This window comes from Gossypium arboreum, chromosome 5 (genome assembly GCF_025698485.1).
Source record: "Gossypium arboreum isolate Shixiya-1 chromosome 5, ASM2569848v2, whole genome shotgun sequence".
In the NCBI taxonomy this organism is placed as follows: Eukaryota; Viridiplantae; Streptophyta; class Magnoliopsida; order Malvales; family Malvaceae; genus Gossypium; species Gossypium arboreum.
In genome coordinates this window covers 21,604,471-21,618,396 of record NC_069074.1, presented here as the reverse complement: position 1 = coordinate 21,618,396, position 13,926 = coordinate 21,604,471, and the positions used below count along the sequence as shown (strand labels likewise).

Here is a 13,926-nt window from a genome sequence, read left to right as displayed (position 1 = left end):
TTTATATTAAATTCGTAAAGATAAATATTATTCATCTTAATATTTAAGTTTCTTATCACTAGATTTTTAAAAATTATAATTATAATCATGAATAAATTTAAATTTTTAATTATTTCATTAAATTTAAAATTATCAATAAATTTAAATTAAATTTAAGATAACTAGATAAATAAATTTATTAATTTATAAAAATACAAAAAAATTTATATAAATGTTCACAATTATTATATAAAAATATTTTAAATAATAGTATTTTACTCTCTTTTGTTTTTTTTTACTATAAATTTAAAATTAGTTGATTATGGTATACTATATTTCTTCATTTATTCAAATACACCATTACTGCAAATGAAAATGGTTCAATAAGTGATTTGATTGGATTGCACATATGTTAAGAAATTTTGTATATTTTTATTTTTAATAATATTATGATTAAATATATGTATTATCAATAAAATTATATTAATGTTTATTCGTGAGAAATTCACATGTTAAATTAAAATAAAAATCAACCTATGCATCTGCCAGATATACAAACTAATTAAAACTATAACTTCCAAAAGGAAAATTCAATGAGGAGTAACATAAAACGATCAATACTACATTAGAACCAATATTTAAAATCTAAAATATAATATTACTGAAATTATAAAAGTGATTTATATGACAAGTGGCCAAGACTTGGCATGATTTTTGGCCAACCAAATTGTATATTTGTATGTACATTGACATAAATGCATTATTTGAGACCGACCATTTCATTCCTGGAGTTCTTGGAATTCAACCTCCAATATCTAATGGATAAGATTTTCATTATATTGTATATTAGTGGTATAATGAATTAAATATTCCATCAAAATTTAAATTAATTGGTGCATCATTGCTTACCTATTTGCCATGCTACGACTTTCAAATATTTCTATTCACTTTTAATTTGCTTAACCTATCATCACTCATCATCACTCTTTCCAACAGTGATCCAAAGCCACCCACTTATATAAGTAGCCAATATAAAATAACTCAATAATTATAAGATTATTTATTTATTTATAATTCCTTTATTATTATTTTTATTTAATAATGAGACGTCATGTTATTATTTACGATAATGCATTATACTTATACACTAATAATAAATCGTATATTTTATTTTATTAATCAAAGAATTAATTTATTAACAATTTAAAAAGAGAGCATAAGATAATACAAATTAAGGATGTCTTTTCAACGATTTGAATAGACGTTAGTATATGATACATAATGAAAAATTATCTTTATTTAAATCCTTCCAAAACCAATTATTTTTATGCTAATCGGATATTCAAACCTAATTATTTTATTTAAACTCTATACAAACCCAAGAAAGTTAACCAAACCCATCGGATTATTTATGAAAAAATGAATCTACCCTTGGAATCGTCCATGTTCAACCATTTTTGGCCTACGTTTGCTACTACATGCCACGCCTTTATCTCTGACTTTTTGGGTTATTAAAAAAAGAAAAAAAAAATAACAAACCGACCAACGTGGGCATCAGCTCCTTTGATATCCCAACACTTGCTTGTATGTTTGAGTGCCTGGAAAGGTTAAATCTGTTGAAAGCATATAAAAGAAAACAGTATATATAGTATTTCAGTTGAAGCAGCTACAGTTTATTTATTCATGGAAACGCACTGTTGGGTTCATTGAACCTGGATGAGATATGGTTCTTTCAAGGTCATCTCATTGCTGTCAGTTTATTACAAATAGTTTATTACAGAGACAGATTATGACCCTCTGATTTTGAACTCATTTTTGAGCTTTTTTTCTTTGCATGTATACATGTTTCATTTCTTTATTATTTTTGGGAAAGGACTTTACAGAATTTCCTTTTGAAGCAAAGCTTGGCCTTCGAAAGATATATGGTGGATAAGATTTCATTAGTTTTCTTTGACCAAAATCATAACTCAAGAAATTCACAATCAAACTATTCATATACCCTTATCGCTAACTAGCGACCAAATATAACATCTGCAATCAAAGCAAACAAAAATCTAATAAAAGCAAAGGTAAACTACGCCTAAGCTTTTTTCTTATCCTTTTCCACTAAATGTGATTAAGTTTTTAATGGGAATATGAAGTGGTAATTAAAAAAATGATATAATAATAATTTTAGCTCTAAATTTTTATATATTGTGTTAATTTAGTTATAGTTTTAAAATTAATCTTAAATATTTACATATTATCTCAATTTGATCTTAATTATAAAAATAAAAATCTAAAAATTATAAATATTATAAATTTAAAAACAAAATATATAAAATTTTAAAAATCAATTTACTTCTAAACCCCAAAAAATCGTGTTCTAATAGTTATCTTCTTCATGTTCATCATGTTATTTTTTTTCTTAAATTTAATTTTAATAAATTCTAAACCCAAAAACCTTCACCTTCACTAGTCTACCGAACCCAACCCTCCACCTATCATCACAACTCAAAAATAGATTCGGATTTTTCTAAAATGAATAAAGAAAACCTCCAACAAAGTTCTAAACTTAGAAAATTGATTTAGAAATTTCCTTTTTTTCCTTTCATAAATGGGGAATGCGGTTTTTTTTTTTTTTTATAACTTTGTGTCGGTCCTTCGTCCCCTCTTTTGAAGAACAGAAAGTTTGTGGATACGAAAATCAATGATGAAATTTTTGTGGGTTAAATATATTGGGTTTAGAATTAAATTGATTTTTTTAAATTTAATTTTTTTGTTTTTAGATTTTTTAAAATTATATTAAAATTTTAAAATTAGGATTAAATTATTATAATATAAAATGTTCAAGGTTATTTTTAAAAAAATGATTAAATTTAAATAATATGTAAAAGTTAAGGGTTAAATTTATTATTATACTAATTTTGAGTTGTCACCTCACCTCAATAAAAACTTGATGACATTTAATAGAAAATGACAAAAGAAATAAACTTGATTAGTCGAGTGACCATTTTAAAAACTTTTATAGTTGGGATTTAATGTCTTTAGTGTAGTTTTCGTCATATATACTTATATTTTTCGAACAGATTAGTTTAATAAAAACCCATCATTTACATTATTATCGATCATATTTCTCCTCAATAGTTTTTGCACACAAATTAAAATATATAAGCAAATATTGATTCATTGATTACCTTTCGTTTAACTAATATTAAATTGCATAATGTGGTCAAATCATCGTGTGAGAAAATAATTTATATTAGTAGGTAATCTAAATGATTCGTCTTTTGATGAATCGAAATTGAGCAAATCAATTTAAGGATATTATGTCGTTTATCAAGTCTAATTGGGAGATATTTTATTTTCGGCATCAGAGCGGATGACTTCTAGAATATAGAAACTTATGTGTGATTGTATTGACTAACAATACATTTGTCATGACCAAGTTGGATTTATTTTAGATCCATTTATGGATTTGTTCACTTATGATGTTTATATAGTGTGTAACTATGCACGTGTGACTTATATACTTTAAGGTATCAAAAGCATGTGTTCAATTAGTAATAAAGCCGAAAACTGGTACGTTAAGTATATGACTTTTGCATGTTATGACTTCATTTGCGATAACGGAATTTGTAACCCAATAAAAGATAAATAATATTCTCTCATGGGCATTACATGGTTGATGAAAAAGTGAAGTGACCACAAGTCATTTGTCTAGGACGAATGATTTGATTATTATATGTTAGTAATTGACTTTTTCATGAAGGAAGATGTAATTGTTACTGTAAGATAAAATATAATCATATTGGGTGAACAAATTTTACCCAAAGAGATTAATGATATCTTATGAGGGTAACGCATATATAACAAGATCATTAGACGTGCATAAAAAAATTACTTTTGTAATGGTATATAATGGGGAGAGTTTAGCCATGGTACTTAGTTTCGTGAATAAATAATGTTGTTATTAATAAACGAAGATTTTAAACTTAATTACAAATTATTTGAACTTGAAAACACAAATACTAATTTTTCCAATCGAATTTCGCCTGCCCGTAAGAAATTGGTTGAATATTTTGACTAAGGGCAAACTATTGAGCCTAAATTTAAATATATATGCCTACTAATTAAAAAAATGTAAAAAAATATACTAAGAATTAACTTAGATAAATGATTGTCTAAAATCAAATGTATCTGATACTGTAGAGGTAACAACTTAATTGATAGAATATAAATTTAAGAATCAACAAAGTAAAAGAAGAAGAAGAAACTAACTAGATACAAATGGGCAATTCATGAGGCAAAAGATATATTAACCCCAAAAAAATCATTCACTCTTCTATCTTTTGCAAATTTCTCTTTTGAGTAAATGATAAAAGTTACAAAGATTGGATTTATTAATTAGTTGTGATTGGAATTGTTAAACCAGTAATTTTTTTATTTTAAAATGTTATACTATTAAATTTAATAAAAGAATTTCAATAGTAATAACCGTTGAACTTAAAATTTTAAATCCAAAAGTAAATAATTTAAATTTTAGAAATAAAATAGAATTAAAATGTATTAACTTTTAAATTTGTACTCCGAATTTAATGGAAACTAATACAATATAAAGAGATAAGGTTGACTTTAATTAGATATAAGTATAGTGTATAAATAAACAAAAATAATCTGTTATATAATTAAAGAGAACTTACTTGTATTGAAATCCTTTCAAATATATATAATTTTTTTAAACACTATTCAAACCCAACAAGAATTTAAAAAGAAGTTAACTGAACCCATTGGATTATGAAAAACTGAATTCAACCTTAAAATCGTCCATGTTCAACCAACGTGGACAACTAAATCGGAATCAAAGTAGATGCCACGCCATCATCGCTGACATTTTAGTTTCTTTAGTTACAAACAACCCAACGTCCACGACAGCACAGTTGATATCCTAACGTTTCAAAAACAGATTAATGGTTGACTAAGAGAGTTTCCCTTACTTATCCTTAAACATATTACTAATCTAATTATTAAATTATAAAATATATTTTTAAAATTTTTAATTAATATTATTATAATATATTTTATTTTAAATAAAAATATAAATTTAAAAAACAAACATGCATTCAATAATATTAAAATATAAATTTGACATCACTTTACATATATATATATATATATATATATATATATATTAAAAAATACTTTCAACATAAAAATATTTTAGTTTTCCTCGACTTAAATGCTTTGAAAATTTCTTTTAATATACTATTATGTGTGTACAATTTAATATATTTATATACTTAATAAAATTATATGACTATAATTTTAATTTATGCATTAAAATAAAATTTTTAAAATATATTGTTATTTATCTTTCCATTTCACCACCCATCCTAGTGGGTTTGAATCCAGTAAAATAATTTCTACTAAAAAGTATAATATATTTTGTAGAGAATGACGAGCAGGTCGTATTATTAGTAGGGATTTGATCAGAATTCTGCTTTTCTAATAAAACAAATTAAATATAAAAGGTAAAGGGTAATTTTCAAATTAAAATGACTTACTTCACAATTTTATGCTTTAAATTTATTTATTTTTTCATTTTGATGTCTATTTTTTGTCTAATTTAGTAGTAAAGTCTACTTATTTTTAATTTGTTATCTAAACTATACCTTCGTTATGTTTTTCTTACTCCATCTTTTACAAATGTTAAAAATTTGATAACCAATCGCAAAGCACCTCATGATATAAAATTTTTCTTTTATTAAATATATATAAAATTAATAAATAAAAAATTCAGAAATATATATAATCTAGAAAAAGTATAAAAAAATAAAATTACAAAAAAATAATTGAAAAGAAATTAATTGTATTACTATAAAAATGTAAAAATTATAAAAAATTTAAAGTTTAAAATTTATTAAAATATAAAATATTTTATAATTTTTAAAAATTATAAAATATTTAAAAAGATATTTAATAATTTTTATAATTATTTAGAATTTTTAATAAATTTAGTATAATGGCTTCAGCTTCTCCCGTACATGAAACAACCACCAAGTCACAACACAAGTCCCTAAGCCGCGAGCACCAATCCTTCTGATGTTCTTGTTCATTAGTCCGCCAGTAGAAGTGGCCGCGGCGCAACGACCTTCTTTGCCAACCACCGCGCAACCTACTGTTTAAGGGGCGTAGAGGTTGATTGGCAATTTTACTATTTTTCTTTATAAACTTACAAACTATTAAATATTTTATTATTTCTTATAATTGTTGCAACTTTTTATATTTTTAAAATATTATTATTAATTTCTACTAATTTCTTTTCGATGATTATATTTTTAATTTTATATATTTTCTGATATTTTATATTTTTAATGTATATATACATTTAATAAAAAGAAAATATTTGTTTTTTCACCTAAAGATGCCAAGTAGCATTTTGTGATTGACTAACAACTTTTTAATATCTCTAAGAAAAATAGACTAAAAATAGGAAGTGAATTTACTTTTTAAGTATCAAATTAGGTAAAAAATATTTAGGTAACAAAGTGAAAAACGAGTATAATTTAAGAGTTAAATAGTAAATTAAGTCAATTAAAATTGTGAAAAGAAAAATCATAAATAAAAATTAAGAAATTAATATAAGCAATCAATCTCATTAATTATATCTTTTATCGATAAACAACTTTAAAAGAAGCATCTAAAATTTAATCTATCAATATCATTAAAAACTGAATATTTATAATCTAAATTTTCAAATTTCTTTACTAGAAAAGAGTAGCAATACATGTCGAGAGAAAACCAAATAAAAATAAAAAAATAAAAAATCAAAGTAGCTCTCCTAATTCTGATCCTAATAATATGTATCATTATAGGTTAAACCTCGTATAAGAGCCGAAAAAAGAAGAAGAAAAAACTCTCCTTAAAATAATTTTTAGCATTACACCACATGTGTATGTATAGTAGAAAGACGTAAAACATATTTTAATTATTGAATTATTCATAATCATTTAATCTTAAACTAAAATTTTAAAATATTAGTTGTCTCTACGAAATTCCAACCAATAGTTTTGAAAAGTCAGGTGTTTTTTTATAGCTTCGTTATACTTGTTTTTTCATTTTCAAAGTTAAAACATTCCTTAAAAGTTTAGAACCAATAAAAGTGTATATTGATGGATTTATATAAATGGTGAAGAAGAAAAAGACACTGAGATTTATTGTTTCATTTTACTATTAATCTTTATTCACACACTCTTTTCTTCTTTTACATGAATAAAGTTTCAACATTGGTGATTGAAATATCAAACAAGTAACTTCACCACTGTTTCAATATTCCCATATATTGTTGCCTTCATTTTACTTTTTATTATTATCATTTGTTTATCTAAACATTTTCATTAAGTTGTTGATGAATTTTTGCCTCTAACCCTTTTGGATTTTGAATGTTGGCTTATGGGTATTTGGGCTTCAAAGCCTCAGGCTAATATTTTCAATCTTTGATCTGAGCAAGATTTGAGATTTGGTAATTTTTTTTATTATCTTTTTTTAGTCTAAGATTTGAAGAGCGATGGTCTGAGCCATCGAGAATCGAACATCAGTAACAATGGTCGGCACGGTGGTTTCCATCAACAATGGTGGTTTTGAGTACGACAGAATTATTGTGGAACTAAGTTAAAAATTTTAAAAATAAAATAAAACTTTAGAAGAGAGGGTTTCTAAACTTTAGATTTCCCTTTCTCTTCTTTTCTATTTTATTAATTAGTAAAGGGGACCTATTTTTATTTAATTTAATTTTGGCAAAGTAAAAATTATTTGGATTAATTGGTAAGCTTGATTGCTTTGCGTGTCACATCAGCACAAATTTTAATGGTACTAGTGGCAGGTACCTTACTAATAAATGGAATTAAACTTCAAAGGAATTTTTTTTCCTGACAAGATAATGAAAGCCTGCGAGGCACATATGGAACTCCCTTGTACTAGTGTTGGACATTGACACACCCCGAGACACATTTGACAAAAGTTTTCAGATAGGATATGGTCTTGGCACGATCTATTAAGCCTGGGCAAAGAAGAAGAAGAAAGGTTGGAATCGATGATGAGAGAAGCATTGACAGTGAAAAAAAAGAGGGCCGCGGGGTTTTGGGGGGCGCAATTTGAAAGTGAAAGTGAAAGTGAAAAGCATCTCGAAGAGAGAGTAAAAAGAAAAGAAACAATAGTAAAAAGGCATATAAAAGTCTGAAGTTTTAGAAAAATGAGTCTTTTATTAAAAATAATAAACAAAACAAATATAAACTTTTTGAACATTTCATCTAGTCAAACCTTTGATGAGTCTTCACATTATGGATGCTGCCACCCGCGCATATATAGTGAATATCTTCCACAGCTGCATATCATGGAAGAGAGATGATCAGATGCTGACATCGAATCATCTCACATGCTTGATGGCTTTGTAATATTAAAATCTGCTACGGGACAAGTAAGAGCTCCAGGTTCATAAATTATTGCTGATTATAGCTTGTAAAAGTTTGACATTGGAATTCCTTCCGTACTTATATAAGCACGATCTTCCTTTGCTTCTTTCCAAGTTAAACAACTCTTTTGCTTGCACTTTCTCCACCCACTACCTCCATATCCACTTTCTTTGGTTAGCTTCTAATTTCATTTTTTCATTATGTTGTCTTCTAGTTTCTTTGGTTACCGAGTTCTAGGGAAACATTTTACATGTAGTAATAGCTAAGAAATATTAGTACGATTGTGTTAATTGGTTAGCTAATCTTTCTTCATTAATACAGCTTTAATTGAACTCGGTGTCTTTACATAAATTCTAATTAATAAGAGTCGGTAATTTACTAGATAACCCGTGCCCGTAAAGGAGTTTTTAGTTGTTTATGCCTGTATATACAAGCAATATGCTTGTTTGAATAACTTCTTCTACCCTCCCTTTATTTAAAAAACAAAGACCTGCGAGTAGTTTAAAAATTCCATTAGTTTAGCATGGAGATCCTGAGATAAGGTTTTAGGGTTTCGTTGGACGTAGGTATTAGTCTAGTTTTTTTATCCCTTTGAGATTATATTAGTGAATTTTGGTTACCCTCTAGTCCACCCGTAGACTGTGAACTCCATATCGTCTGATCAATATATTTGATCTTTTAGATATTTTGTTATGCAATGATATTTGTTTTATAATGGATTGCATGCATGGGTTTACTTGGTAAGTGCTGTGTTTATGGATGAGGATTACTTTGGCTGTGGTACAGGAGAGCTAAGTGGGCGTGGATTCGATGTCTCACTCAAAAAATGAGGAAGTTGAAACCAAAGAAATGGACATTAAAAGCATGTCATCCTCTCGGCGTTACGTGCACAGTGCACGTTATCTTCACAAGGTGGGAGTCCCCCCTAAGCAAAACCTGTTCCAGGAATTCAAAGCCACTGTGAGAGAAACATTCCTAGCTGATGACCCACTGCGTCCCTTCAAGGATCAACCCAGGTCTCGAAAGTTCGTCCTGGCAACGCAGGCCATCTTCCCAATTCTTGAATGGGGAAGGAGTTACAGCTGGAGAAAATTTAGGGGTGATCTCATTGCTGGACTCACTATTGCCAGTCTCTGCATTCCTCAGGTGGATATTCACACTCCTACTCCTCAAACATACTCCTTAAATCACTAATTTTGATCATATGATATGATGTCAGATTTATTTACCTATATATTCATTTAAATTACTTGGAAAACAGGACATTGGTTATGCAAAGCTAGCATACTTGGATCCACAGTATGGACTTTGTAAGTTTCCATTGTATTATTTATCCTCGTCTTACATTGTATAAAGTAGCTTTTTGTTGCCTTTTTTTATATAAAATGATTGTTATTCTTCGACCGTTACAGACTCCAGCTTTGTTCCACCATTGATTTATGCCTTCATGGGAAGTTCAAGAGATATCGCCATTGGACCAGTCGCTGTGGTATCTCTTTTATTAGGGACAATGCTTTCAGATGAGCTCGACCCTGTCCAAAATAAACCCGAGTATCTGCGGCTTGCATTCACTGCTACCTTTTTTGCAGGCGTCACTCAAGCAACTCTTGGTTTTCTTAGGTATTTACCTCTATGTATTTCACTCGTGGAAGTCTCTGATATATATATATATTCTGATAATTTTGTGCTACTTCACTGAACTTTAACTTCGTAAACAAATAATTAGGTTGGGATTCTTGATTGAGTTCCTTTCTCATGCTGCCATCGTCGGTTTTATGGGCGGAGCTGCTGTCACAATTGCCCTCCAACAGCTTAAGGGACTTCTTGGTATAAAAAATTTTACTAAGGATACAGACATTATTTCGGTAATGAAGTCTGTATGGAGCAACGTCGAGCATGGAGTAAGCATTTATACATCCATCTCTCTCCCTTTTCCTAAAAAAAAAAATAGCATTTCAGTTCTCTCTTTTTAAAGAATTACTAACCAGTATCAATGTTATCATTGATCACTACATTCAACAGTTACTAAAGTTGTATGATACTATATATATTTTGCAGTGGAACTGGCAGACTATAGTCATTGGAGTTAGCTTTTTATCCTTCCTTTTGTTTGCGAAATACATTGTAAGAGATCAGTCTAAACTCTTATATATTCTGTTGTCGACTATAACAGGCTTGTAACCATTTGCTAACTTTGACATGCTTTGATTTGTGAAATAGGGAAAAAGGAACAAGAAATTCTTCTGGGTGCCTGCTATAGCTCCATTGATATCTGTTGTTCTCTCCACCTTTTTCGTTTTTATAACACATGCAGAAAAGCAAGGAGTTGTGATTGTAAGCATTACTGTTTTTTTCTTTAACCTCTAATGGTACAATATTGCAATTTAATAGTTCAGCTGTTCAAAGTGATGGCACAAATCATAGTAGTTATTGTACTAATTGAGTATTGACAGCAGAACCACTGTTCTTTCATCTTTGCAGGTGAAGCATATTGAAAAAGGAATCAATCCCTCATCTGTAAATCAAATTTACTTCACTGGTGAATATCTTGTTAAAGGCATGAGGATTGGTGTGATAGCTGGTATGATCGCATTGACGGTAAGCCATTTTTGTTTATTCATCTTCACTAACCAGAGAATTAACTATGACATTGCATCTACATAGACCCTTTAACGTATTCTTCTTTGTGCGTCGATTATATAGGAAGCTGCTGCCATTGGAAGAACTTTTGCTGCAATGAAAGACTATCAAATAGATGGAAACAAAGAAATGGTGGCACTAGGAACAATGAATATCGTTGGTTCCATGACTTCCTGTTATATTGCCACAGGTGAGATAGGACACATGTAGAGTCACATAAACATATAGGCATATATAATATGACTGATGTTATTCTTCTTGCAGGTTCATTTTCTCGATCTGCAGTTAATTTCATGGCTGGATGCGAAACTGCAGTCTCAAATATCGTTATGTCCTGTGTTGTATTTTTGACCTTGGAATTCATAACACCTCTTTTCAAGTACACCCCAAATGCTATCCTGGCTGCTATCATTATATCAGCTGTGGCTGGGCTTTTGGATTTTGAGGCAGCAATTCTGATATGGAAGATTGATAAATTTGATTTTCTTGCATGCATGGGAGCCTTTCTTGGAACAGTCTTTTCATCGGTTGAGATTGGCCTCCTAATTGCTGTAAGAACTTAGTTGTCCACTACCTAAACTTCCTTTACATCAACTATATAGATATATATTTTATGTGTTTGATATAAATCTTTTGTCACTGTAACTCCATGCATGGCAGGTCATAATATCCTTTGCTAAAATCCTCTTACAAGTTACTAGGCCTCGAACTGCTATTCTTGGGAAGCTCCCTGGGACTACTGTGTATCGAAATATCCAACAATATCCTGAAGCAACTAAAGTTCCAGGGATTTTGATAATCAGAGTTGATTCTGCGATTTACTTTTCCAACTCTAGTTATGTCAGGGAGAGGTATATACATTGTTCTTAGCCTTTCTCTCTAATTCTGATATAGGAATTCTAGAGTTTTAGAATTGTGATGGGGTTTGGATGTTTAAGAATTTGGCTAAATTCAGCCAAGTTTCGATTAGATCTCTCAAGATGCTCAAAGTTAATTGGACATGGTTTGCAGGATATTGAGATGGTTGATGGATGAAGAAGAGCAAGTAAAAGCTGAATGCCAATCGACAATCCAGTTTTTGATAATTGAGATGTCACGTAGAATCCATTGACTTATTCTCAATCTTTACGTCTTTTAATTTTTTTTTAAGCTCATTTTTCCTAATTTCCTGTATGTTAGCTGTAACTGACATTGACACCAGTGGAATCCATGCCTTGGAAGAACTACACGGTAGTCTCCAGAAAAAGAATATTCAGGTAATTCCAAAAATGATGGTCAAATAAATAAAAAATTAAATTTATAGTAAAAGCTTACTGAAAAAATTAATAAAGACTAGCTTTTAATTAACATTTACCTGATTGAGGCTGCCTGCATTTATTGAACAGCTGATTCTGGCAAATCCGGGACCAGTGGTGATAGAGAAGCTTCACGCATCGAATTTTGCGAATTTAATCGGGGACGACAAGATCTTCCTCACTGTTGCAGATGCAGTGTCATCATGTTCTCCAAAACCGGTCCAAGAACAAGTATGAACATTTTAAAAACATGATCCTTAAACTATGACTCTATAATGTACATATATATAGTAAGAGGGGAGGTGCATATAATTAATAATGAAGGTTTCGATTATGAGAAGTGGTTTAAGTGGGAGGAGTTGAGTGTGTCTGAGATTATTCTCCAATGCAACAAGTGTACAATATGTTTGGTTTTTTTTTTTTTTTTGGCCAAAAGCAATATGTTTGGCTCGAATATATTGCTATTTGCAAAAAAAAAAAAAAATCCATATAATCCAGTTCTATTTTTTTATTCCCGATAGTTTGTTAACCAATGGAATCACTTATCAAAACCCAAGTGTTTGGTTTTCTTCGAGGTAGATAACCAGTTTATATATATATATATATCATTCAAACTTCAAACCAATTTATATATGTTAATAATGGTCGGCAACGGAATGAACATAGACTTAAAAGGAGAGCTATCTTCATTAAGAACCCTACCCACTACATATGTTATAAAGATTGTCGTCACTGAAGATTAGATACGTAAGATTTTAGCCGACTCTTATTACTATCATAATTATTTTCATCGTCGTCGTCTTCCTTTTTTATTTAAATTTGAATAACGCGTTTTAAGGATAACATTATACAACTCAGTGGTTGCAAATTTTTAAGGTCATTTTTTATTACATGATAGTTTTTTTTTAGGTATCCAAAAGTCAAACATAGGATACACTAATTTGTTGTCACTTTATCTTTGATTTTTTTTTTTTTTGGAAAAGGGAGAGCTAAGCTCTAGGAGAGACTATGCATGACTTCTTCTCTCAGGGGAAGTAGCTCTAGCATTGGACCTGAGGATAGCATGAATCCCTTGCGGAGGCTGCTCAAACCTGTTACACAAAGTGTGATCTCTGGAATGTAGGGCTGCCGTAAAATCCGCAGCTTGATTAGCTTCACGAGATACCTTCTTGAAAGCTAACTCCCATGGTCTATTTTTAAAAACCAAAATGATCGTCATCAGACTAAGATGACAGAAATCAGCATTATCATCTATCAACATATCCAAGGCATTATGACAGTTCGATTCCACTACCACCCTGCGTCAACCTAAATCTCAAGCCATAATCCCCTCCAAAATGGCCCTGAGCTCAGCTTGTAACAGGGAACACAATCCAACGAATCTGCAGAAACCGATTGTCGAAACCATTTGATTTGAAAACGGGGATCGACTTTGGTTTTGAAAATGATAAACGAAAATTGAGAGTCGACACCAATCTTTTTTTATTGAGGTGTGATCGGGTCACCTCGTAATTTTATTGTTTTAATGAAATGTTTTGTTTTAAAAAAGGTTGACTTTGGTC

The 13,926-nt window shown here is 29.5% G+C and overlaps 1 protein-coding gene across 1 annotated transcript; it reads left to right on the top strand.

Annotated features, from left to right (window-relative positions):
- The first annotated feature begins 8,356 nt into the window (after positions 1-8,356).
- On the top strand, positions 8,357-12,704 carry LOC108452200 (sulfate transporter 1.3). Its single transcript, XM_017749968.2, has 14 exons — positions 8,357-8,602; positions 9,216-9,575; positions 9,691-9,739; positions 9,842-10,049; positions 10,156-10,330; positions 10,488-10,553; positions 10,650-10,763; positions 10,911-11,027; positions 11,133-11,259; positions 11,334-11,620; positions 11,730-11,920; positions 12,081-12,166; positions 12,249-12,325; positions 12,455-12,704. The coding sequence occupies exons 2-14, from the start codon at positions 9,240-9,242 to the stop codon at positions 12,599-12,601; spliced, it is 1,980 nt and encodes a 659-aa protein (XP_017605457.2). The 5' UTR covers positions 8,357-8,602; positions 9,216-9,239; the 3' UTR covers positions 12,602-12,704.
- Positions 12,705-13,926: the final 1,222 nt, after the last annotated feature.

What these genes read in the sequence shown, in the direction of transcription:
- LOC108452200 (XM_017749968.2), top strand. Translation starts at nt 9,240, where the DNA reads ATGTCTCACTCAAAAAATGAGGAAGTTGAAACCAAAGAAATGGACATT. An exon ending in GGAGCAACGTCGAGCATGGA is followed by an intron (nt 10,331 to 10,487) that starts GTAAGCATTTAT and finishes TATATTTTGCAG; the next exon opens with TGGAACTGGCAGACTATAGT. An exon ending in AGATTGGCCTCCTAATTGCT is followed by an intron (nt 11,621 to 11,729) that starts GTAAGAACTTAG and finishes CATGCATGGCAG; the next exon opens with GTCATAATATCCTTTGCTAA.